The sequence below is a fragment of the Myotis nattereri genome (assembly GCF_964212035.1).
Source record: "Myotis nattereri genome assembly, chromosome: 3".
Lineage (NCBI taxonomy): Eukaryota > Metazoa > Chordata > Mammalia > Chiroptera > Vespertilionidae > Myotis > Myotis nattereri.
In genome coordinates this window covers 102,473,088-102,499,523 of record NC_138077.1, presented here as the reverse complement: position 1 = coordinate 102,499,523, position 26,436 = coordinate 102,473,088, and the positions used below count along the sequence as shown (strand labels likewise).

General features: G+C 35.3%; 1 protein-coding gene across 2 annotated transcripts in view; it reads right to left on the bottom strand.

Annotated features, from left to right (window-relative positions):
• USP25 (ubiquitin specific peptidase 25) overlaps positions 1-26,436 on the bottom strand; it is a 181,650-nt gene that overhangs the window by 96,274 nt on the left and 58,940 nt on the right. For both annotated transcript variants that reach the window (XM_081087424.1, XM_081087423.1), the window contains exons 5-6: positions 17,232-17,394; positions 7,773-7,859 (exon numbers count right to left, since the gene is read on the bottom strand). In XM_081087424.1, coding sequence (XP_080943550.1) covers positions 7,773-7,859; positions 17,232-17,394 — 250 coding nt within the window. The remainder of the gene's footprint in view (positions 1-7,772; positions 7,860-17,231; positions 17,395-26,436) is intronic.

Genomic DNA, 26,436 nt, shown 5'->3' with positions numbered 1-26,436 from the left:
TTAAATGAAGATTAACAAAATCTTTATTGGTAAACAGATATTCATTAAAAACTAAGCAAAAATTTAAGTAATATAGATTAGGAACGAGTCCAGCACTCCTGTATCATAATTAAAGAAGAGTGATGTCATTTAGGAGACTCAAGAAGGAATCAAGCACAAAAACAGCAAAGTATCTAGGCTAAGCTCACAATTTCAGCATAAATGTCACATATTCATAGCAAATCATGTCATTACCCAGCAAGAATATCCTCCTCATTCAAGTCTGTTTATTATAATCCTTTTCCATTCAGCAAGGCCCAGATGCTGCTGAGGACAGCAATAACAATCATTACCATACAATGGGTGTTAGCTACATACCAGGCCCTGTGTAGGTATTTTACCTTGATAAACCTATTTAATCAAAAATCCCTCTACCTCCATGAAGCCTTCCCAGACCCTCCAAGTCAATGATCCCTTCAAACTCCATAGCTACTAAAATGAATGTCTTTCATTCAACAATAAATTACCACTGCCGCTGTCATGTGATGATCCTAATATTAGTCTAACAATTCATCTAGATCATAATATTAGACTAATGTATCATCCACCTAGTGCTCCTCTGAAATCTTACTAAACTTTTCTCAATAAGACTGTAAACTTAATAAGAAGGAAACTTTTAAAAGAATGTAATTCACATAGTTTAGTGAAATACTTTATGGCAACAAAAGTAGTTCTTATACAGTTAGCTCCTGCAGTAACAAATTTCCAAATGACTTTTAATGTTGAGCATATTTTCATGTGCATATCTGCATTTCTTATTTGGTGAAGTATATGTTCACATATTTTTCCAATACAGTAATAGGCTACTTGTCTTATTATTGACTTGTACAAGTTCTGTGTATAACCTAAATAAAATTCCTTTATGTGATACATGTTTTGCTAATATTTTCTTCTAGTTTGTGGCTTGCCTTTTCTTTTTGTATACATTTTTCAAAGATTACAAGTTTTTAATCTTAATGAAGTCTAATTTATCAATTTTAACAGATAAAAACTTATTATGCTATTTAAATATTAGAAAAGTTTTCCAATTTTGTAGAGTTGGAGTTCTCAGCATTATAAAACTGTAGGGGTGTGTGTGTGTGTATGTGTATAATTGCTTTCACACTAATATAAACAATATAGAAACAGCTTCTCCCAGAATGCATTAAAAAAGGGATTCTAAGAAATATTGGTGTAAGGGAATAAAACTGATTCCAAATATTTGATCCAAAACTATAGAGTAATCACAAAGAGCATTGTCTGACATAAAAATGCTAAGTTATGGGAAACATGCATTTTATTTAAGGATAATAAATTTTTTATTTATGATAAACATTAAATGCAAAAATTTTAAATCAGATATAAAACTGATCCATGATTTTTCTGTGGTACTTCCTATTCCCCTACAATTGTCCTATATAAATAAGTTTTAAAAGTGTAAATACTACAAATTTTAATCCACAAAATAATTTCCATAAATATCCTCAATTTCCTGAGATCAATTTCTTCATTTATCACTATATCTAAAGTCAGTGCAGTGTTTTGAGACACTCCTTGCGAAGTCACAGATAAAATAACTGACTTTTGAAAATTAAGTGGAATTCTGCTAAAAAAGCATATTAAGAAAATACTTTAATATAATGATATATTTTTTTCTTAGACAATTCCTATGACTTTTTAAATTTCAAGTGGCAAAACCATAAATTATGTTAAAAGCAGCTACTGTATTTGGCTAAATTATGAAAATACCACCACATATAAAAACTATTCAAATATTGGTCTTTTTTCAAACACATTTATCAAGGTATAACTGGTATAAACTGTGCTGTATAGTATAAAGTGTACAACTTCTTGAGCTTCAGTAATATATATTCACGAAAGCATCACCACAATCAAGATAACGTACCTATCCATCATGCCCCAAAGGTTCTTCATCCCTCATTCCTCTTCCTAATCATCCCAGGCAAACATGGTCCCTTTTCTAGAAATTTATATAAATCAAATCATACACTATGTACTTGTTTTAGTCTGGTTTCTTATAATAGGCATAATTATTTTGAGGTTCATTCATGACTGTGCATATTAATAATAATTCATTCCATTTTATTGCTCAGTGGTCTTCCATTGTGTAGATATACCACATTTATTTATCCGTTAACCTGTTCTAGCTTCTGTGGATATTACTGCACATATCTTTGTGTGAACATATGCTTTCATTTCTTTTGAGTAAAAACCCAGAGGGAAGAGCTAGATTGTGTGGGTGTTTTTAAGAAAAAACCAAACTGTTTTCCAAAGGCATCGCACTATTTTATATTCCCACTGGCAGTGTAATGACAGTTCTAGGTCCACATTCTACAACACTTACATATGTGTTATATTTTTAACTTTAGTTCTTCTTGTGGGTATACAGCACCTTTAGTTTCATTTTGCATTTTCCAAATGTTGAGCATTTTTTCATGTGCATATATCTACATATATTATTTGATGAAGTATATATTCAAATATTTTTCCCAATACAATAGGTTACTTTTATTATTTACTTGTACAAGTTCTGAAGACATTCTAGATATAATTCCTTTTTGTGATACATGTTTTGCTAATATTTTCTTCCAGTCTGTAGCTTGCCTTTTCCTTTTTATATAATTTTCAAAGATTACAAGTTTTTAATTTTAATAGTCTAATTTATCAATTTTTTCTTTTGATTTGTACCTTTTTGTTATCTTACTTAAGACATCTTTTACACTCAAGACACTAAATTTTTCTTATGTTTTCTTCAAAAACTTTTATATATAGTTCTTGCTTTTAGTTCTATAATCCATTATATTTTTTTCATACACGTTCCCCACACTATCTAAAGGAGAGTGTTCCTATGAAGCTTTTCCTAAGCCAAAACGTGTAGTGAACAGTATCCTCTGCTTCCTGAAAGTTCAACTTATGCCACTTCAGTTTTATGAAAGACCTACATTATTGCTGGAACAACTTTTTTTCATAAAAGCAAAAATTCCTCTATGGATTTCTAAAGCAGGATACCTGTATAATACAGTATTCTGTAAGAACTGAGGATTATTCTTCTGCCTATGACACTGTAAGTTTAAGATTTTCCTTTGCCCACTGAATTGTTTTGGCAACACTGACTAAAATCAATTCACCTGAGATATGTAGGTCTATTTCTTGACTCCATTAGCTTCATATAGACCAGTGTTTTTGCCAATCGCAGAGTTTCTTGATCATTGTAGCCTGATAATTACTCCTCCAACACTATCTTTTTAAAATTGTTATAGCCATTCTACATATTTTGATTTTCCATATAAATTTTAGAATCAGTTTGTCAATCCTATGAAAAAAACCTCTTGGGATTATGATGGGGAGGATTGCAGTGAATAAACAGATTAAATCAAGAACAAGTGACACTTTAATAATATTGAACGCCCTGATCCATGAACATGATATATATCTTTTTATTTCTCTAATTTCTCTCAGTAATATTCTATAGTTTTTCATATATATCTTTGGTTCATTTTACCCCTAAAAGTACATATTTTCTGCTATTGTGTGTAAGTATTTCAAAATTTAAACTCCCAATTGTGTATGGCAAGTATTTAGAAATATAATTGATTTTCGTATGTTTACTTTGTATCATGTAACCTTGATCATCATTTCTTGTTTCTAAGCATTTTTTTTTTTTGTAGAATACTTGAGATTCTCTACAGAGACAAGTCATAAACATGCAAAAAAACAGCTTTATTTTCCAATCTACATGCTTATTTCTTTTTCTTGCTTTACAGCACTACCTAAAAACTCTAGTCTAATGTTTACTATAAGTGGTTAGGGTTGACATCCTTGCTTTGCTCTCATCTTTGGGGAAAAGCATTTGGTCTTCTGACATTAAGTCTTATATTAGTTTAATATTTTTCATAAATGAGCTTTATCAGGATAAGAAAGTTTCTTTTTATCCCTAGTTTTGAGAGATTTTGCAATAAATAAATGTTAGCTTTCTGCCAACCATTTTTCTTCATCTACTAAGACAATCATATGGTTTTCTTCCATAGTCTCTGTTAATGTGGTGAATTATACTGATTTTTGAACATATAACCAATCTTGTAGTCCTGGGTAAACCCCACCTGTCAATAAGGTATTATCCTTTATACACACCACAGAATTCAATTTGCCAAAATCTGCTACAACTTTTATTTCTACATTCATGAGAAATACTGGTCTGTAGTTTTCTTTTGTTTTCTTTTTGTACTTTTGGTTTCAGGAAAATCCTACGCTCATAAGTGAGTTGGGAAGTTTTATCTCTTCTTCAATTTTCTGGAAAAGTATTTAGAGAACTGGTATTATTTCTTTCTTAAATAATTAGTGTAACTCACCAGTGAATGATTTTGTTGTTAAATTTTTGGTGGCTGTTCAACTATTATTTTTAAAAATTCATTTTGTAATGTAATATATGGATACTCAGATTATCTATTTTTTATCAGTGAGCTTCAATAGCTTGTGTGTTTTAAGATATTTATCTGTTTATAATATACCACTATTCTCTTTAATTATCTATAGAATATGTACTGATATGCCCCTTTTATTCTTTATATTGATGATTTGTTTCTTCCTTCTTTTCTCTTACTCAGTCTACCTAGTTCATCAATTTTACCAATCTTCTTATAAAGTAGCTTTTAATTCCATTAATTTTCTCTATGATTTTTCTGATTTCTGTTTCACTGATTTATTCTCTCATCTTCATTATTCCTTGTCTTCTGCTTTCAAATTGCCTTTCCCCACCTAGTTCTTAATGTGTAAATTGTTGTCATTAATTTGAAACCACTCTTATTTACCAATAAGATGTTTAATTCATATATTTTCTACTTACCATTACTTTTGTTTTTAGCTGCATCCCTCTAATTTTAATATGTAAGGTTTTATTTTTATCTGGTTCAAAGTATTCTGAACTATCCCTTTGTCCTTTGGGTTAAAGGCATATTATTTAATTTCCAACTATCAGGGAGATTTTCTGGATATCTTTTTGTTAACTTCTAACTTAATTTCATTATAGTTAGAACACAAACTTTTTATGCTTTGAATCCTCTAAAATATACAAAGACTTGTAAATCCAGTCTCTATTACCTCATCATGGTTAAAGACAGAAATTCCAGAATGGCTCCTTTATTTGTAAAATTCAAAATTCTTTCATGTATTTGTGTAGTAATACAGTAGGGTGTTCAACTAAACACATTCCTTTCCCATATGCTTCTGACTTGTGAGTAGTGAAAAGTGGGGAGATATTATCTGGAAATTTTCTTAAATCAAGACTTTAAGTAATATCCTATATAATAAAAACATAGTATGCAAATTGTCCCCTCAACAGGGAGTTTATCTGGGAGTTCGACCAGAGGGCAAAGCCAGCTGGGGGAAGGGAGGGAGTACCTAGCTCACAGCCAACAGCTGCTAGAGACCCTACCAGTGCATGAATTTTGTGCACTGCGCCTCTGGTAACCTTATGATTAATAAAACTTTAGCTATTTATATAAAGATTTCTAGGTGTTATGAGCTTATGCATCTTTGTGTTTCAATTGTTAACATATGCTTTGCCGTCAGTTTGTAACTTCTTAGGCCAGTGACAGTTTGTGTGAAGGTGGGTAGGGATGAGATGTTTACAGTGAGAATCTATCTTTAAATTTCTGGTACTTCACAGTTCTACTACACATTAAAATCTGAACAGTACAAATAAATAAGAATGCATAAAATTAGTTTCAACTGCTAGAAACAACCAAGTCTACCGAAAATACAAACTGATTTCAAAGACTCCATTTCTTTTTCTCACTTCAATATGTATGATTTTTGGCAACCTCTAAGTGCTGATAAAAATACCCTGCTCAGCAGTTTAAGCAAATAGCATCTCTGTGCTTTGATTTAAGTGACCACAGGGTAAGCTATATCTTAACACAGTTTTCAAACTCAGTAGCAGCAAGCATGAGCTACACATAAATGCATTATTAAATAATAAGTGATAAAAGTTACACTGACACCCTTTTAAAAACCTGTGTTTTTTATAACCTAGCTGAATGTATCACCAATCAGAGGTTGGTTAACTACCTATAAATCCCACATATTTGCTTCAAAGATGTCGATATAGAATGTATTGCTGTCACCATGCCAAATTAAAGAATACCTCATTTGTGGAACAATCTTTTACAAAATTCTGCGGTATTCTTCTATAAGCGTCTTTTCTGAATGGAAGTAGAAGTTCTTTTTATATCTTAAGCTAAAGGAACACCTGGATATGCTGACCCTTCCCCTGCAAGAAATAAATCTTTCTAGAAAGATGCTCAAGACTTGGTTCATGTATTTCTCTCGTATTAGTTGAATATTCTCACAACCCCCAAACTAGCTCTGGTATATAAGCATGGATATCACAATTGTCTATTATGCAAGATTAGAAAAGTAAATTATTTGAGTCAACACTATGAAGAATAAAAGAAGTTAAAACTCTGTAAAGCACTAAAATCTAGGAACATAAAAGAAAAGGTCAGGATACATATGAAAATGTAACTGGAAGTAATAATTTTAAATAATGTTAAGTAAATTATAAATACACTCCAATGGACACATTGGAAGAGAGGACTGTTCCAATTAGCAAATTGCGATAAAGGGCAGCAGTAATCCCAAACTTTCATGTGAACATTGTGATGACTCAAGGGGTTTATTTAGCTTCTCTGGAGGTATGAGGAGTTATCAGATGATCTTAGCTCCCTTTTGAAAATGGCTTGTTTATCAGCCTGACACTTTATAATCTAAAGATTATAGACTGAAAAACTGGTTATAAATCAAGCTATATTCCCATTAGCTTGCATTATAAACGTTTCATATGTTTGTAGGAAAAGTAGTTTTCAAAATTATACATACACTAAAAGAAAAACGTAACTGAATGATTCATCATTACTACTAATAACGGTCACACAAAGTTCAACACTTTAATGAAAACTAGTTTCCTTTAGGGCTACAATGTGTTTATGAGAAGATCACTGAAGACCTACACTCAAGCATATTATCTTCATAATTAATTTTTGCCCAGTAAGTATGAATTTCTGCATGCAAATCAGTCCTATATTTTGAAAAACTACTATGAACAATACAATAACTAACAGTTGACACCTGGTACTTGCTATGTACTAGAAGCCCTTTACATGTTTTATATTATTTAATTCTCACAGTACTTGATAAAATAACTGCCATTATTATTTACACTTTTCAGATAAGTAAACTGAACAGAGACAGATCAGATAAGATGATCAATCTGTCTTGCGTTAGCTCCACAGGAGAACCAGGCAACCTGGTCCTCGTATCTGTGCTTTTGCATTATACTGCCTACCAAAATAGATTTGCATTGCAAAGACAGCCAGTGCAAAAGCAAGCTTTTAAAGGGATGATCTACAGAAAAAACTTTTGATTTCAACAGAATTTTTCAGGAGATAAGGAAAGTTCTTGAATTGTACATTGCAGCCTAGAAAGTTTACTGAAATTGGACAGTCCAAAAGAAAAAGCAATTAGTAAACTTACACAAAAAATTGGAATAATACTGTCACACAGGTGAAGAAAAATTCATATTCACAATACACTGACAAAGAACTGAAAGTAACTGTAGTAGTGAATGAAATTAATGAGTTGACATTCAAATTTGACACTGGTTCAAGATTTGATGAGAGGCAAATGCCCCCAAAATAAACACAAATTAAAAATTAAGAACCTCTGCTTAATTTTACCTTTTGATTTCGAGGTAAATCTTGAGCATTTGACGGAGGCTTGTAATTCAGAACTAATCTTCTAAATTCCAAAAGATTAAATAATGACTGAAAAAGAACAATTTAAGAAACATAAGGAAAAATTCTATTAACAGAACAGTAAAAATAGAATGTGTTTCAGAGGTTTATTTTTGACAACTATGCACTTCATCACAGAATTATTGCAACTGGTGCAAGAAGGCCTATTATTCCTCTGAGAAAAAGTCAAATTACTTATATTTGGACATGCTGTTCTTCATCATTAACAATTATTTATAATACTGAAAAGTTAAAATTATACATGGACAACTCAAACATACATACTATATATTATATTAAAAGCTCTCTTTGTTTCTGTTACACTGTCTAATATGTAGTTTCCTCAAAATACAAGGTATACAAAAGCAAAGTCTAGAACAGTGGTTCTCAACCTTCCTAATGCCACAACCCTTTAATACAGTTCCTCATGTTGTGGTGAGCCCCAATTTCATTGTTACAAATTGAACATAATTAAAGCATAGTGATTAATCACAAAAACAATATGTAATTATATATGTGTTTTCCAATGGTCTTAGGCGACCCTTGTGAAAGGGTCGTTCGACCCCCAAAGGGGTCGCGACCCACAGGTTGAGAACCGCTGGTCTAGAACTTTTTAGACATATTATGTTTACTGTAAGTTATCTAGAGGTATTAATTCTACAAAAATATAGTACAGGTAAATTTATGGGTCAGATGCCTGGTGATGGAGACATAAAAAGAAATTACATATTATCTCTATGCTCAAGGAGACACATAACCTAGAAGGAAGATAAATAATGGTAACAATTGCCAGAACCGGTTTGGCTCAGTGGATAGAGTGTCGGCTTGCGGACTGAAAGGTCCCAGGTTCGATTCCGGTCAAGGGCATGTACCTGGGTTGCGGGCACATCCCCCAGTGGGAGATGTGCAGGAGACAGCTGATCGATGTTCCTCTCTCATCGATGTTTCTAACTATCTCTCTCCCTTCCTCTCTGTGAAAAATCAATAAAATATAAAAAAAAATAAAAATAAAAAAAAATAATTGTAACAATATAAATGTGACTCTAAGATATAGCAGTATTCTTCACAGAGTATAATGAAAGCTATATAAACTATAGCTTATAATCTACAGTCATCATAATAAACATTTGTTTAAAAAATAAGAAATGAAATACAATGTAAAATCTCAGAGCATATTCATACACAGTAAATTCACCACAGAGTACTGTTTGTAAAGTTTCATTGTAGATTTTGTACATGCATGTATACGTGTAAAGTGTTTTACAAAGTAGAATGTACTCCTTTCTGTGAGTCTCAGTTTATAAAGTTTGAAAGTCACTGTACAGGAGGTGATAATGTATTAAATCTAAGTAAAGACAAGTTACCAACTTGTTAAAAGATAAAGGAGACACCACAAATCAATAAGAAAATAAAGGAGTTTTCTTTGATAGTTGGCTGTAGAGAAAAGTGGCCCACTGTAGTAGTTACAGATATATAAATATACATTTGGGTTAAAGACATAAATATGAAAGGTAAAACCATAAATCTACTAATAAAAACTGTTGGAAAACATTTTATCTTGTGATCTAGAAATATTTCTTAACTAAACAATATGCACATATGAGATAATTCACTTATGCATCCATTCAACAAATGTTTATGGGGAAAAGAAGCAATTAAAAGCTACAGGAAAAAGAGTTATGAGAAAAACAAATTAAGAATAGTAAGGGAAGTAGCGTATGAGAGATCACAGAAGAAAACAGAGAAAGCAAGCGCTTTCAAATACAGCTGAGTATCAGAATAACTGCGGAGCTTGAAAAAATACCTTACCAGGGGCTTCTCAACAAAGATATAAAGTACCACAGAAGATTCTCCAGTACACCACAGAATCACAGGCAAATTTCAAGAACAAGATTAGCAACACTATTAAAGGGTGCCACATTCCAGTTAAGGTAAGGGCAGGAAAATACCATATTTCTCCATGTATAAGATGCCCCCAAGTTTTCCAACCCAAAATTAAGAAATCAATATTTTAAACATTTTTCTGGTTTTCCTCTTAAGGCCTTCTTCTTTTTTGGCATCTTAAGGAGTTGTTCTTCCTGTTTTCTCCACTGATCATACACTCAGTGGGAGGAGGTCCAAATCGTCTCTCTGCAACTCTATTCCCATGCTCTTCCAGCTGGTTACATTCACTTTGCATTTTGCAAAGTCAGACAATCGCTTAGCGGTATTTATCTTTTTATTTTTTTTGACATCTTTATGGGCTCAGTTCCTGTTGCACCTGTGCACTCTCCACCTCCATGTCCAATTATACGGCAGCAGCTGACGTCAGTAACAGTAAGGCTCATGATTAGAGGAAGCCTGTTTGACAAGGTATGGGCAGCTACACACCCCTGTTGCACCCTCCTCAGCTGACTTCTGTGTATAAGACACCCCTCAATTTTCAGTCTAATGATTTTAGAAAAAAACAGTATCTTATACATGAAAAAATACAGTAACCTTTGGATTTGGCATTTGGGAAGTCACTTTTCAGTAGAACAGTACAAAAAAAATAGCAGCAATGAATACTGCTAGAAATGGGATATAAGTAAGGGAGACAAAATATAGACTGTTCTTATGAAGAATTTAAATAGGAAAGAGAATACTGATAAATGAAAAGAATCCCAATCCTGCTTCTGGGCGCTGAGCTCCCACTGGAGAGCTATGCCCTTCTCCCTGAAAAGACAGAAGCATCTTCTCTGGTGTGGATCTGCTGCTGATGAGTTATTTCAGCTTCTGTTTGACTGAAATGGTTTTCTTTTCATTTTGGTAAGATTTTTGCTAGTTATAGAGTTCTAGATGGACAGTTATTTTCTCTAGCACCCATATTTTTGTTCCTTTATGAAAGGTGATGTACCTTTTCCATCTGGCTACTTCTAATCCATTATGTTTCTATTTTATTATGATGTGCCTTGGTGTAGAGTTCTTTGTTTCTATGACTTGATTTCTATTGTGTCCTAAATCTGTTGCTTGGGAATTGTTGTCTCTTCACAAATACTGCTTTTTCCCTATCCCTTTTTCCTCTCCCTCTGGAACCACAAATGGACTGTGCTAGTGCTATTCACCATGTTCCCACCCACCACGTGCAAATTCCTCTCATCTGTGTTTCAAGGCTTTAGTCTCAAAGTATTCTTCAGCCCAACTGTCCAGTTTACTAATTCTCTTCAGTGTGTCTAATATGCTGCTAATATCAGCCATTGATGATGACAAAATAACAAAAGGACATATAACCTGTCTATAATAGAGATATTGAGGAGAAGCAAGATACACTTTCCTAGGGGGATTTAAAAAAAAAATGGTATCTATACTAATAAAAGGGTAATATGCTAATTAGACTGGATGTCTTCTGGACAACCATTCGGACATCCTTCCTGACAAAGCTGGGCCTGGGCGAATCCACCCACCCCACGGTCCTAGGCGCCAGCACCTGCAGCCGGTAGACAGAGAAGCCACCTGCGCCACAGTCCCAGGCGCCTGCGGCTGCAGCCCATGTTAAGCGGCCCACCCACAGTCCCCTGCAGCTGCAGCCGATCCGGGTGAAGCTGGCCCGGGTCCCGGGTGCCTGTGGCTGGCTGGAGGAGGGAATCCTGGGTCCCGAGTGCAGGGCTGAGGCAGAGGCGGTTAGGGGTGATCCGGCCAGCAGGGGAGCAGTTAGGGGTGATCCGGCAGGCAGGCAGAGGAGTTAGGGGTGATCAGGCAGGTGAGCAGTTAGGGGACAGCAGTCCTGGATTGTGAAAGGCATGTCCAAATGCCTGTTTAGTGATGGCAGCAGGACATCCCTCATGGGGTTCCCGATTGAAGAGGATGCAGGCCAAGCTGAAGGACGCCACCCCATGCACAAATTTTGTGCACCAGACCTCTAGTATCATATAAATTTCAAGGTAAGGTAGGAATTGAAAGCTGATGGCATGATTAAAATATAACTTCTGTATATAGAGCAATTAAATCCCTATGTCAGTGATGGCGAAACTATGACGCGTGTCAGAGGTGACACGCGAACTCATTTTTTTGGTTTTCTTTGTTAAATGGCATTTAAACATATAAAATAAATATCAAAAATATAAGTCTTTGTTTTACTATGGTTGCAAATATCAAAAAATTTCTATATGTGACAAATATTATAAAATTTCTATATAAATTTTAGGGTTTTTCAAAATGCTGACATGCCAGGCTCAAAAGGTTCACCATCACTGCCCTATATCCATCCAGACAACAACTATCTCCTTCTTTGGAATATAAGAAATTTAGTCTTTGAATATTATTGACTTAACTGACTCAGGTTCAGAAAAATCAGTCATATTGTGTATAAGGATAGAAAAATGGCATGAGATTCAGAGCTATAAATACATAGGAATAATAAGTAAAAACATACAAACAGACTCCCAACTGATTCTCCCCCAGTCCAAGAAGGCTAGTGACCTTGCTTACAACACATTGATACAGAATCCAGTCTGGTATTGAGGTGAGAAATCTTCTGTGGTAAAGCACTCAACAAAAATTAAGCTAATATGCTTGGAGAGAAACCAAGATGGCAGCATAGGTAAACACCGGAGATTGCTGCCTCGCACAACCACTTCAAAAATACAACTAAAAGACAGAACGGACATCACCCAGAACCACAGGAAGGCTGGCTGAGGGGAAATTCTACAACTAGAAGGAAAGAGAAAAGCATACCGGGACTCAGAGGAGGCGCAGTGCGGAAGTAAAATACAAAGGTGCATGCGGAGCGGGCTGGCGGCTGAGGGGAAGGTTGTCTGTTTCAATCAGGAGGGAGTCTCAGGCTCTGGGCTCCAGTTCCGGGCGAGTCTCTGGGAACCCAGACTCAAACGGGAGAAGCGGGACTGTCTGGCATCGGTGGGAACTCAAGGGCAGCTTTCGCTCTGAGGTACTTGCAGCGGTTGCTGGGACACTGAGGGGCAGAGCCTCTGGGGACGGGACTGAGAGCAGCCATAACTGCTCGCTCCACCTGCCCCGTTGATCCCCTGGGACCCACCCCGCACAAGCCTTGCATGAAGGCATTTGCTGGTTAGCCTCAGGCAGAGGCTAGATTAGCGCCGCCCTAGAGATCCAGGACAGAAGTTCTCCCACTGCAGACACAGCTGATTCTCACAGCCAACTGGTCTGGAGGTCAAATCCCTCCCAGTGTTACCTACAACAATCAAGACTTAGCTACAACAAGACTGCACACAAAGACCACAAGGGAGTGCACCAAGAGTGTCTACCTCAACTAATTGGGACACTTAGCACAGAAAGCCACTCTATCGACACAGCGAAGAATAGAAAATGCCGAGACAAAGAAACAGGACACAAATGACAGAAATGGAGGAAAGCAGGCTGCTGGATATAGAATTCAAAACCAAACTTTTGAGGTCTTTCAATAGTCTTCTAGAGACTGCCGATAAACTTAATGAGATGTACAAGAAATCTAATGAGACCCTCGATACTGTGATAAAGGACCAACTAGAAATTAAGCATACACTGACTGAAATAAAGAATATTATACAGACTCCCAACAGCAGACCAGAGGAGCGCAAGAATCAAGTCAAAGATTTGAAATGCGAAGAAGCAAAAAACACCCAACCAGAAAAGCAAAATGAAAAAAGAATCCGAAAATACGAAGATAGTGTAAGAAGCCTCTGGGACAGCTTCAAGCGTACCAACATCAGAATTATAGGGGTGCCAGTAGATGAGAGAGAGCAAGATATTGAAAACCTATTTAAAGAAATAATGACAGAAAACTTCCCCTATCTGGTGAAAGAAATAGATTTACAAGTCCAGGAAGTGCAGAGAACCCCAAACAAAAGGAATCCAAAGAGGACCACAACAAGACACATCATAATTAAAATGCCAAGAGCAAAAGACAAAGAGAGAATCTTAAAAGCAGCATGAGAAAGAAACTCAGTTATCTACAAGGGAATACCCATACGACTGTCAGCTGATTTCACAACAGAAACTTTGCAGGCCAGAAGGGAGTGGCAAGAAATATTCAAAGTGATGAATACCAAGAACCTACAACCAAGATTACTTTATCCAGCAAAGCTATCATTCAGAATTGAAGGTCAGATAAAGAGCTTCACAGATAAGGAAAAGCTAAAGGAGTTCATCACCACCAAACCTGTATTATATGAAATGCTGAAAGGTATCCTTTAAGAAGAGGAAGAAGAAAAAGGTAAAAATACAAATTATGAACAACAAATATGCATCCATCAACAAGTGAATCTAAGAATCAAGTGAATAAATAATCTGATGAACAGAATGAACTGGTGATTATATAGAATCAGGGACATAGAAAGGGAATGGACTATTCTTGAGGGGGAAAGGGGTTTGGGGGATGGGGGAAGAGACTGGACAAAAATCGTGCACCTATGGATGAGGACAGTGGGTGGGGAGTGAGGGTGGAGGGTGGGGTGGGAACTGGGAGGAGGGGAGTTATGGGGGAAAAAAGAACAACAAATGTAATAATCTGAATAATAAAGATTTAATTTAAAAAAATTGAGCTAATATGTTTGAGCATATAGATCATATTACTGATAAGACGATAACAGAGATGTTGGAGCATCTGGAAACTATTGAGAATAGGTATATAGAAAATAGGCAGAAAAACAAGTGGCAGGCCCAGAAAAACAAGGGTTACAGAGAGGCAAGTCCTAGTGAATCGCTGCAGCATTCACAAAGCCATGGGAATGCAGACTCTTACTACTATCTCTTTTTTTTTTTTTTTTTTAGCTTGAGCTACCACTATGCTGGTGGATGGAAGAAATGGTGATTCTAGACAAGTGAAATGAAAGTGCTAAATCCTCACTTCCCTCAGCAGGAAGGCATGGCATGTCATTTATAAAATTGAAGATAATAGGAGAAAAAGCTAGAACTGGTTGTAGTTGCCACAGGACTATTATCAGGGAGGTTTAGGGCAGATTACTGCTATGAAATTCTTGGTTTTCTCATTGAACTACGTATTTGGATTCTTTGAGGAAAATTAAAGAGACATGAACAAGTGACGTGAATAAACATGTTAAATTATATACTGAATTTTTTTTGAAAACCTGCAGCATCTTTTCAATTCCATACATCATTAGGGTGATAGAAGCTTCGTAAGTCTTCAGTTCCTCCATAATTTATATTTGCTCCTTTTTGGTTCCTTTATTCACTCATTCAATGATTACATAAGGAGCTCCTTCAAGGTGTCAGACTATACAGAATAATCTAGAAGATGTGCTCTCTGCCCTCAGGATGTTTGCATTTTAGTCAACCAGGAACTACATGATATATGAGTATGGTGAAATGAAAAGCTACTTAGAACAGGATAGACTTTAAAATAACAGTAAAAAACAAAACTTGAAATAATCTTTAGACAAAGTTCTTTTTTCATCCATAATTTCCCAAAGCTAAAGCTTAATGTTTTACTATACTGCCCCAAATCAGTATCTTAATACTTCATTATAACTCAACTTTTTCAAGGTTAGCTGTTACTTCTAGGTGTCTCAATTTCTCCAAAATAATAATAATAAATAATAATCCCAAGTGTCCTATACTTGCCTATGTTAGGAGTGTGGTAAAGCCATGTTACCAGTTAGGCAGCAGAAAAATTTAAAATTAGTAAAATTACTTCAACTTTGTTAAAAAGGAGAAATAATTTTTTTAGTCCTTTCCTCATCCCAACTAAAGAAACTCCAAAAATTTGAGATGTAATGCAAAAGCTAAGGTCAGCAAACACCACTTAAAGTAGAAATAGATGAACAATTCTTCCACACTTGAACTAAGATACTGAGAGAAGTTTATCCTATGAAAACAAAGAGTGGTTATCCTCAAATCTATTAATATTAAATTATCATTTCAGTGGGGTTTTCTTACAGTATGGTGTGGAGAAATAAAGAGCGCCTATTCTAAATAATAAATATTGATTATTTGAAAGTTTTTTCTTTCTTCTTCCAGTTTTTTAAAAGAAGCTTCTAATCAATGCACCTCATTTATTGGCCATAATAGTGCAGAAATAGCATTTACTTGTCTAAATTATGCCAGCAAAGCATATTCATGAACCCTCAGAGCACAGCCTTAAAACTATGCTCCATATTTTAAAATGTCCAAATTATTTAAATTAGACAGTGAGAGGTAAAAGCCTTACTAACAGCGCTAGTAAAGTAAAGCAAGATAGTCTGTTCTAAGAGACTATAAAATAGCAAATAAAATTGTAGATACTGCTGGCCTGTGAGTACATAATGCAGAAGGCTAGGAACAAGGGTATTACTGTTTCTCCAGGTATTCCTTAGCATTTTAATGGCCTGGAAAACAAAGCAGCATATTAGTTACTAACGAACATACACCATAGTATATTATAAAGAGTGAGACATAAGTACAGAAAACTAAAGGAAATCAAATTGCATCGCATTATGTGCCAGAAGCAAAAGGTGGGAGTAAAAAATTACACCACTGAAATAGAAAAAAAGTTAAAAGTACATATTAATTGCCTAGAAAACACAATTAAAATCCTAGAGAAAATGTTAAAACTAGTTACTTGCTTTAACATGAAACATCAGGAACATGAAATAAATAAGCTACAATTCAACTGTATTAGGAAAATAAACACAAAATATTAATGAATTTTTGTAAAGGGTAATAAAAATTAAGAAAATGTTATTATTCATAGATTATTTCATTTATGGAGATTCTTCAAGGTTTTGAAATCTGAGAGATAATGTTATCAATGTCTGAGAATGGTAAAGAATTGACAATAGTCATATGATATAAAAATTAAAGCAAACTATTCAAGATTAAGAAGAGGATGGATATCTACGCATACAAACACTTTTCATTTTAGAATAAGGGGCTCAGGAAACATTTCACCAAGGACTTTCCAAGTTAGAAAAAAAATGTTTTAAAATCTATACCCTCCTCAAATAAATAAAATGCCCTATTTCATTAAAATAGTGTCTAAAAGACTATGATTCTGTGAAAAACATTTTCTAGTATATACAAATAAATCTAATCTAATGGACATTCACAAATAAAAACTAGTTCTGGTTTCATATCTTGGTTACATCTTTCCTAAAATTGCAGGGAAATACATTCAGAAATATTTTCTTTCCACTCTGACAATAATTCCTAACAGCAGGGAGGGAGAAGAAATTAGTTTCAAATAATAAATTAATTCAAAATTATCCCAAAGAAGGCATAGGTAATGCTCTCCCATTAAAACTCCATCCTGGGACTGAGGAACAGAGGAGGCTGAGGAATGTTGCATTCTCCACACTAGTTCATTGGACAGAAAATCACATTAAAACCTTGCCTGAAGTTCTGTTTCAAGTACACAACTTAAAAGAAACCCAAGTCCAACCCACTCTCCACTGCTATCATGCCCAGAAAATAAGATCTGCATAATATCCTTACCTGAATAACAGCACTAAACCAGCAAGTGTTGCCAACATTCTTTAATCCAACAGGAGCTCTGTCCTGCCTTTTTCTATCATAAGGGTTTCGAGAATCCCTCCACACTTCTGTAGGTGTCCTCTTTAAACATGCTTTGTTTTCTGCTATGCTGGCTTCAAGAACTCTTAAGCAATGGGAGAAAATAGTAAACACACACACACACACACACACACACACACAAAAAAAAACCAGTTATAATTCAGTGCTGTACTCTAGGAAATAGCATTAAAGATTTTAATTACTTAATCTCTAGATAATGTATTTGGGGAAGTACCACTTAGGGCTATCTTTAATCAAGCAGAGGTTAGTGTTCTTTAAAAACATAGCAGTGGTATGTTTCTAAGAAACAGGAAATTTCAAATAAAATGTTTTTAATAGAAAATATGTTAAATTATGTTTCAACAAATTAAAGGCTTAGTGGCAGGACTATAGAAAGGACTGAGATAAGTTTTGAGAAATCACTGCATTAAAGTACATATTTACAATGTAACAAAATGACTAGTTTTTATAAGAATTACTTTGAATCATCAGGAAAACAGTAAAAACTACAAATGTACTTTTCACCTCTGACCGTTAATTTGCTTTTCTATAAAAAAAAATGTTAAGGTAAGTGCTAGGGTTCCTTTCAGTTCTAGAGATCTGATTCTATGACAGCCAAATAAAGGAAAAGAATACTTATACATTCACTTCTTCACCCAGAAGTTTGCCTATGGAAAATTCCAGTGAAATAAATATCTACGTATCAGAATAATAAAATATGAACCTCTTCAAAATAAGCTCACCTACAGAATATCTTAAACATACCTAAACATGGCAAAAGCAATGCTACTTTGCTCTTGCAACAACATGCTGGGAAACCCTAGTTCCCACATATGAACTAACAAGCATAATGCCTGCTCAAGACATGCGTTACTATTCCAAATAAGCATAAATAATATTCAGTTCTCTTATTCTATATTGCTCATTACAAAAACCTCAGCAAGAATGAGCTTTTCTAACTTTTTGAGTTCACCATCTTTATCCTAAAGATCTTACTCTATCAGATTAATTTCAAAATAATATAGTTATATTCCTTAATTGTGGGGAAAAAAGAAATGATTACTCCAACAGCATTATTAACAACATGATATTAGATACAATGTAGTACGATTCCAAGTTATTACTTAAAATAACTTATGTGAATATAGAATAAAATTTTTATTTGGGAATAGGTTTTAAAAAGCAGGTAACAACATATTTTAAAATATGAAGAGCAACATAAACTCACATCTTTAAAAATAAACAGTTCACACCTCTGTCACTATTACAAGTGATCAAACATTTGCAGCACACTTTGCCTAATAATTACCTTTTGATTGCAACCTAGGCTACTAGAGGCTTTTTCTCAAACTACCAATAAAAGGTACCATAACTCCTTAGAAGGTATTTCAGCATACCTTCCAAGGAGAGATAAAAAGTCAAAGAGCCAATTGAGACTTCCTACTGTTCAAGTTGGACAGGTCGGCACAATATAGCACAATAACAACAATCAACTGGAACAAACTGCATTTGTACAAGGTAACTAATTTATACTCAACAGAGAAAAGTTAATGCATAGCATACAAAACATAAATATGACACAAAAGACTGCTGCACATAAGATATATTGAATTTTTACTGACTTATAAACGGGAGTGATTTCTTTTGAAAATATTTTCTCTTTGTAATCCATATGTATATTTAGAAGTATAAATAAAGAAAACTTATTTCTATCTTGATAATTAGAGATGAATGAACTAATAAAAGATGCAATGAGTTCTGGGAAAACTCGCAGCAATACCTCACACAGGAAAGAAGAAATTAGCACCAGGGGTCACATATAAGCGATGGGGAGACACCTAGCAACTGTACGTGTCCTTGTTGATATGTACAATAACCACTTAAAGAGAGGATCCTAGAGTTTATTTTTAAAGCATAAGCTAGCAAAAAGTCTAGGAGCATTACACTCAATCCTAAATCTAATGGGTGAGCCTCTACCATTATACATTTTTAACGACTAATTACAATAAAATACTAGTAAGAAACGATCCCTTCTTGATAATGCCAACAGGCCAGATCACATCTATCATAATGACTAGGCAATGAGTTACACAGACATTACTTATTGGAAACTTGAGAATACCTAATATCTAAAAAATACACCTAATCCACAAAAAATTAAAATCCATATATGTCACAAAATTAAAAAATGAGATTCAGCCTCAAGACCAGACTGAGTAAAATTAGGTTTCATGTTCCCCATAAGTGTCAACAACCCAACCCAAGTTTACATCTAGACTGCACTGAGATAATGCTATTCTTCTTATTCCACATCTGGTTAAGATTATTAAAACCCAGGGAGGTTTTTGTTTTTTACTGTTTCCATATAGCAATTCCCTCACCCTCCTCTGCTGCCCATCTTCCACCAAAAAAATACACCTCTTCATTTGTATGTGTTCATACAAATAGTGTAATGTAAATACTACCTTAATGTAATTAGATAATGAAAGCTTTTTAGTTCCTTTGCCTACTCTCTCTCCTGACAGGACTTGGGGGAATGTACTGCCTCAAATGTACTTTCTAGGCAAAAGCAGCTTTGCCTGTGCTATTTGTATTATTACTCCACAGAGAAAGTTGGAAGGGAAAGATACCATCTCCCCAGCATTCCTATATACCTTTCATTACAGAATAAAATTAGATACAAACTGTTATAACTGATTTGGGCTCAAGAGATACATGCCCATTGCTTCTCAAAGTTGCCTAAGATATAAAAACAAAGCAAAAGCCCAACCTGTAACCCAAAGACTACTCTATTCCCAAACTTGTATTCCTTTCTCTAATCCAGTACTGGCATATCAAACATAAACTTTCTATAACACCAAATTCCTAGACTCACAAAGTAAAGCCAGTGGTACTACACAGGCTTTAAAGTGTAAAGTATGCAACAGCTGCATTCCAAGTATTATGGTTGCCAGTAGAGACAGAAGGGAGGGAGAGGGTAGACAAAACACAACAACAAAACAAATTTGCAAATTTCAAATAGCTCAGAAATAGCTAGACCAAAATGTAACATGACAAAAGGCAACCCCTAGAGCCAGAAATCAAAACCCAACCCCCACTACACTTCACAGGCTTTCTTATCTTCCCACCACTGGTCATGACCATGGCAACCAGTAATACAAACAGATAAAAAGATGCTGTGTCTTCTCTTCCACATATCACAATGAATGTTTAAAGCATCGACTTATGGTAAATGTTCATCTTCCCATTAAAAATTCGTGGTACTGATTGTGGGTCATTATTTTTGCTTGTTTTCTTTTTTTCATATTGTTATTTAAATTGCATTATAGCAGTAATGTTGAAAACAACCCATTTAGATCATCTAAGTCCACTTTGAGGAAATAGGCATTTCATTTAAGCTGTACACTAAAAAAAAAAAAAAAGGAGGGAGGGGGGAAGGGAGGGAGATAAGAGGGAGGGAGAAATCATCATGTTCATTTCCTTAAAAAAAAAAATCATTGGTATTTTTATTGGGATCACACTAAATCTAAGTCAACTTAAGGAGATATTACTCATTAATCTGTCTCAATGACATCTCCATATATATATAAAAGCCAAGTGACCGGAAGGACGGAATGACAGAACAACCAGAATGACCAGTCACTACGACGTGCACTGCAGTGGCCAACTGGCCCCCACAATCTCCCACGGCCCCTCTCCCCGGCCAGCCCTGCTGGCCAATCACCTATGGCCCCTCTCCCACACCAGCTCAGCCCCGACTGGCCCCCATTGGGGCAGGCAGGCCGGACCCCACCCGTGCACGAATTTGTGCACTGGGCCTCTAATATAATATTCTTTTTGGTAATTCTTGCACATTTTTATTAAACTTATTCCTAGTCCTTAATAGTTTTGTGTTATAGATGAAAGCTTTTTAAAATTTCACCTTCTCATTCATTCTTATATGTAGAAATCTAATTTCTGTATATTGATACGCAATTAACATAGCTAAATACTTTTTTTCTTGGTAAGAATAGTTTATTGAGATAATAAAGACATAAAAATCTTAAATATGTTTATCAGTGACATTTTTTTACATATGTGCATAACCATGTGACTAACACTCAGATCAGGATATAGAAATTTCCATTATTCCAGAATATTCTCTCATGCCCTTTTTAGCCAGCAGTGTCTCCTCCATCTCCCAGAGTCACCATTCTGACTTCTAAATTAGATGGCAATTATTCTTCTATGTCAAGTTTCTTTCACTCAACATGTTGCTTTGGCGATTCCTGCACATTCTTTCAAGGACCAGAAAAATGTTTTCCATTATGTTGTTCAGAATTCCACTGAGTGAACATCCACCACTGTTTCCTATTCTGCTCTTATGAATACTTGTGGGGTTTTTTTTTTACAGTTTTTATTACCAATAAAGCTACTATGCATTCCTTTCTCAAGGGACTATACCTAAGAGTGCAAATGCTAAGTCCTAGCATTGTATATTCTGAAATTCATTAGAAATTCCCAGTTTTCCAAAGTGGTTATATCATTACACATTTCTACCAACAGTGTATGACAGTTCTTCCAGCATGTCAAACTCGCGGCAGGATTGACATGTTTGCTGTCCATGTTCACCAACACTTGGTATTATCAATCTTTTTTAATTTCAGCCATTGTGATAGAGCCTGCACCACCCAGTCACCACTGCTGCAATCTATCATCATACCCAACATGGCAACATGTCCACAATCGTAATTAGTACAAATTAAGGGACTCTGTTTCTGACACCGAGCCTACCACTATGTCAGACATAAAACTCCTGCCAAAAGTTGATCTGTTTCTCTCACGGTGAGTTGTGACTCCCACTTTTGGCAGACTGACCAAATTGGACATTTGATCACTTCCCCCTCCACTCCCTCTGACTTGTCTTAAGACTATCAGTGGTACCTCGAGTTTTTGACACTTTTTCTAGTTAGATTATTGCTGTTCATGTCTGTTCAGCCAACTCTGGCCACACCTTGTGGCCCTTGAAACTAATGTTTCATATTTTCAACTTTTATAAACCATTTATAATCTGTACTGGTGTACCTTTTATCATAAAAATCACTCAAAAATAGAATGACAGTGAAAATATTTGATGGATCTTCCATACTCCCTACCATCCATGGGCATGTGGTATTGTTGAGCCTTAAAAGTATCCTCACAAATCAATCTTAAAAAATTTGTAATTGCCTCTCTCACTTATCCTGTTCCACACACCTTCTTAAGGCAGTTCCCCCTCACAGCTGCTTCCTAAGTCGTAACCAGGATGAAGAGGGTGAGAGTTATAGAAGTCTATTTTAAAAATTCAGAATTCCACCCTAACAATTCCTGGACATGATGCTTTTTTCATTCCCCTAATGACAACTCTATGGTGTCCTGGTTGGTAAACCTTCCAGGTGGCTTCCAAACTTAAATTCAGTTGAGACACCTGGATTTTTGATTCTGCCAGGAACTATAGACAACACAAATCATCCAGTTCCTATAAGGTGGCCAATATTGGCCAAAATCAGAGGCATAACTGTCCCCTGTAATTTTATAAAAATGCCTTTGTTCCTTTTGTACCTGGCTTTCTGAATGAAAGGTGGGGTGCAATTAGTAAGTTATTAGAAAAAAGAAGAACTTATAACCACAGGAATGGGATGCACTGATTTTGTAGTAATGGAGGCAGCCCAAGCACCTGCATCTAGGTGTGGGAGACATGGGAATAGGAGAGACAGGAACAACCCCTGCCTTTCAGAACTGCCTCTGGAGCCCTCATCACAAAGAGCAATCCCATGGTGAGACCACCCCACACTGTCTCACCCATACAGGATTCTGGCAGCTGTATTTCCATTCACTAGACATTATTTTATTATTTTCATATGTCTGTGTCAATTTGTGTCATTTGTCACTTTCACTGTCACTATTTTTAGGATAATTCCACCTTTTTCTCTAAGTACTTTTAAGATTTTCTCAATCTTAAGTGCTCTGGACATTCATTATAATGAATTTACTGGTTTCTTTTCCTTTTCATGATTGGGATTTGTTGGGCTTTATGAAATAACAGGTTTTCTCTTCACTTCTAAAAAATTCTCAGTGACCACATCTTTAAATTTTGTCTCTGACCCACTCTCTCCTCTCCTACAATATTAATTAATGTACATTAGACCTATTCAGTTTATTTTCCATATCTTGCAACTTTTTCTCATCTTTTTAGCTGACTGTTACAGGTTGGATACTTTCTTCTTATATATCTTCCAGTCTAGCTATTTCTAATCTGTTATTAAACCTGTGTTGTATTTTTTTTAATATTTTAATTTTCATTTCCAAAAGATATTTCAATTCTTTTTCAAATGTGTTAGGTCATATTTTCAAGCATTTCCTTTAAAAGCTTAGCCACAGGACATCCTATCTAATAAAGCGGCAATATGCAAATTGACCATCACTACAACACACAAGATGGCCACCCACATGTGGACACAAGATGGCTGGCAGGGGAGGGCAGTTGTGGGTGATCAGGCCTGCAAGGGAGGGCAGTTAGGAGGGACCAGGCCTGCAGGGGGGGACAGTTGGGGGGACCCAGGCCTGCAGGGGAGAACAGTTCGGGGGGACCAGCCCTGCAGGGAAGGCAGTTGGGAGCAACCAGGCCTGCAGGGGAGAGCAATTAGGGGGGACCAGGCCTGCAGGGGGGGTGGTTAGTGGGGAGCGATCAGGCCAACGGGGAAGGGTAACTTGGGGAGACCAAGCCTGCAAGGGAGGGCAGTTGGGGGCAACTGGGCCAGCAGGGGAGGGCAGTTAGGCGTGACCAGGCTGGCAGGGGAGGGCAGTTAGGGGCGATCGGGCCTGCAGGGGAACTGTTAGGCATCGATCAGGCTGGCAGGGGAGCGGTCAGGGGGTGATCAGGCTGGCAGGCAGAAGCAGTTAGGGGAAATCAGGAAGGCAAGCAGGTGAGCAGTTGGGTGCCAGCAGTACTGGATTGTGAGAGGGTTCCCAGATTGGAGAGGGTGCAGGCTGGGCTGAGGAACACCCCCTCCCCGTGCACAAATTTTGTGCACTGGGCCTGTAGTATATGCATAACCCATGAACACAGGAAACAGTGTGGTGATGGCCAGAAGAAAGGAAATGAAGGAAAAATGGGGCATGTCTGTATTAGTGTCAATGCTAAAAACAAAGAAAAAAATGGTAAAAAATAAATAAGAGTGTCATACTCTGAGCAACTTTCCCCAATAAAATCTAAGCATAATTCCATCAATCACAAACAACGTCTAAAGAAATGGGTACATTTTTGCTGCCTATAATTTTTTCTGATTCTCACAGTAACTTTTTCCCAAGTATGCTTGGTAAATTTGACTGGTGGTGCTTATAGAGTTACTGAAGGGGGTTCTTTGAGGCTAAAGTTGAAGACACCTTCTTAAATATAGAATGTATTTTTGATCCTGCCAGAAATTATAGACAACACAAATCCAACACATTTTAAAACTAAATTCCCAAGTTAAGATTTACTGGACCATTAAAGTGACACAGATTTCAGCTTCAAAACCATAATACAACTCCTCAGGGGCAAGTCCAATTACCTACATCCTCAGAGCCAAGGCAACTAACTTTGTAGTGCTGTATGGGCTTTGAAGGGGGAGATGATTCTCATTTTACCCTTATTGTGAGTATGTCATCCCTTGGCATAACCATTTAATGAGGGGAATAAGCTCCCCACCATACATAGACAATGGCCTGAGACTTCTTTTTCCCACATTCTAAAGTGTATTATAACTAAAGGTCAAGTTTATACACACAAGTAAATTCATCATGTCAGAAGGTGACTTTCAGTGTTCCAAACTTATTCTTTTGGGTTACTTCTTTCACTTACTTTAGTTTTCACTAAAGTAAGAAGTAATTATATTAAGTAGTACACTTTAATATTGTTTGCAAGCATAGATTCATAAGTGACATATATAACACAATTGTTGATATGTATAATTATATATTTAGACATATCTGATATATGTAAATATCACATACATTTCTTAAAAAATAAATAAAAAATAAAAATGTTTAACTTAAGAGATCATACCATAAAATTCATGAGTTACTAAACACAAGATTGTAAGATGTAAAAAGACAGACTTCATCTCATCTAATTGTATATAATAACGTAGTATTTCAAATATGTGAACTCATATTAGGGTACAAGGTGGGGCAAAAGTAGGTTTACAGTTGTGAGTATGGGAAACAAGTTTATCTTGTATTATTTATTAATTATTATATTTTTTTCCATATGAACAATTGTAAACTTACTTTTACCCCACCCTGTATGTCTATGAAAACAGAAACATAGTCAAATGATTCTAGGATTTAATTTGGCAACATTTTGTCATCTGAACTTGGGTAATGAACAAACAGTTAAATTTACTTTTAAGCATGACTTTTTTTTTCCATTAAAACGCATCATTTTCCCTTTTGAACTTAAGTCCTAGCCTTAAAAAACCCAGAGGAACAAATATATCTCTGCCAAAAGTTTAGCTAGAACTCTTACCTTCCCTTTTTTCTAACACAATGTGATTTATATACATGCTTATTAACTGCACATTTTACATTTAACATTTTAAAACTGTAAATTATAAAATCTATATATACCAAGAAAAAATTACACTTTGCAACAGTAAATTAATGACTTTTTGTTTCTACAGAGTATAATTTTATATAAAATTACACTATTCCAAATCTCTGTAATGTTACCCACAATATAAATATTAACAAAATATTTACTATTTTAAAAGTACATTAAAATTTAAAAAACCAATAATACAAAAAAAATTATCTTAAGAAATTTTTTCCCTTGGAAAAGAATGAGTATCTAGAACAATATATAGATTGAACTTAATAACAGATTAGGAATAGTCTTAATCCCCTATCTTTATTTTTACTTTTTACTATATAATTAGTACATATTATTTTAAAATTAGAAAATACCTAGTGTGTTCATATTTGGATATTTTCAGATAAAATCATTTTTTATATGTTAAAAAAAATAGAAAATACGTGACATAAAACTGCCAATATCTTACAACCTCTTGTTCACATAATAGATCATCATTCCCCTTAAATATGAAATACAACTCATGTATTTCATGTT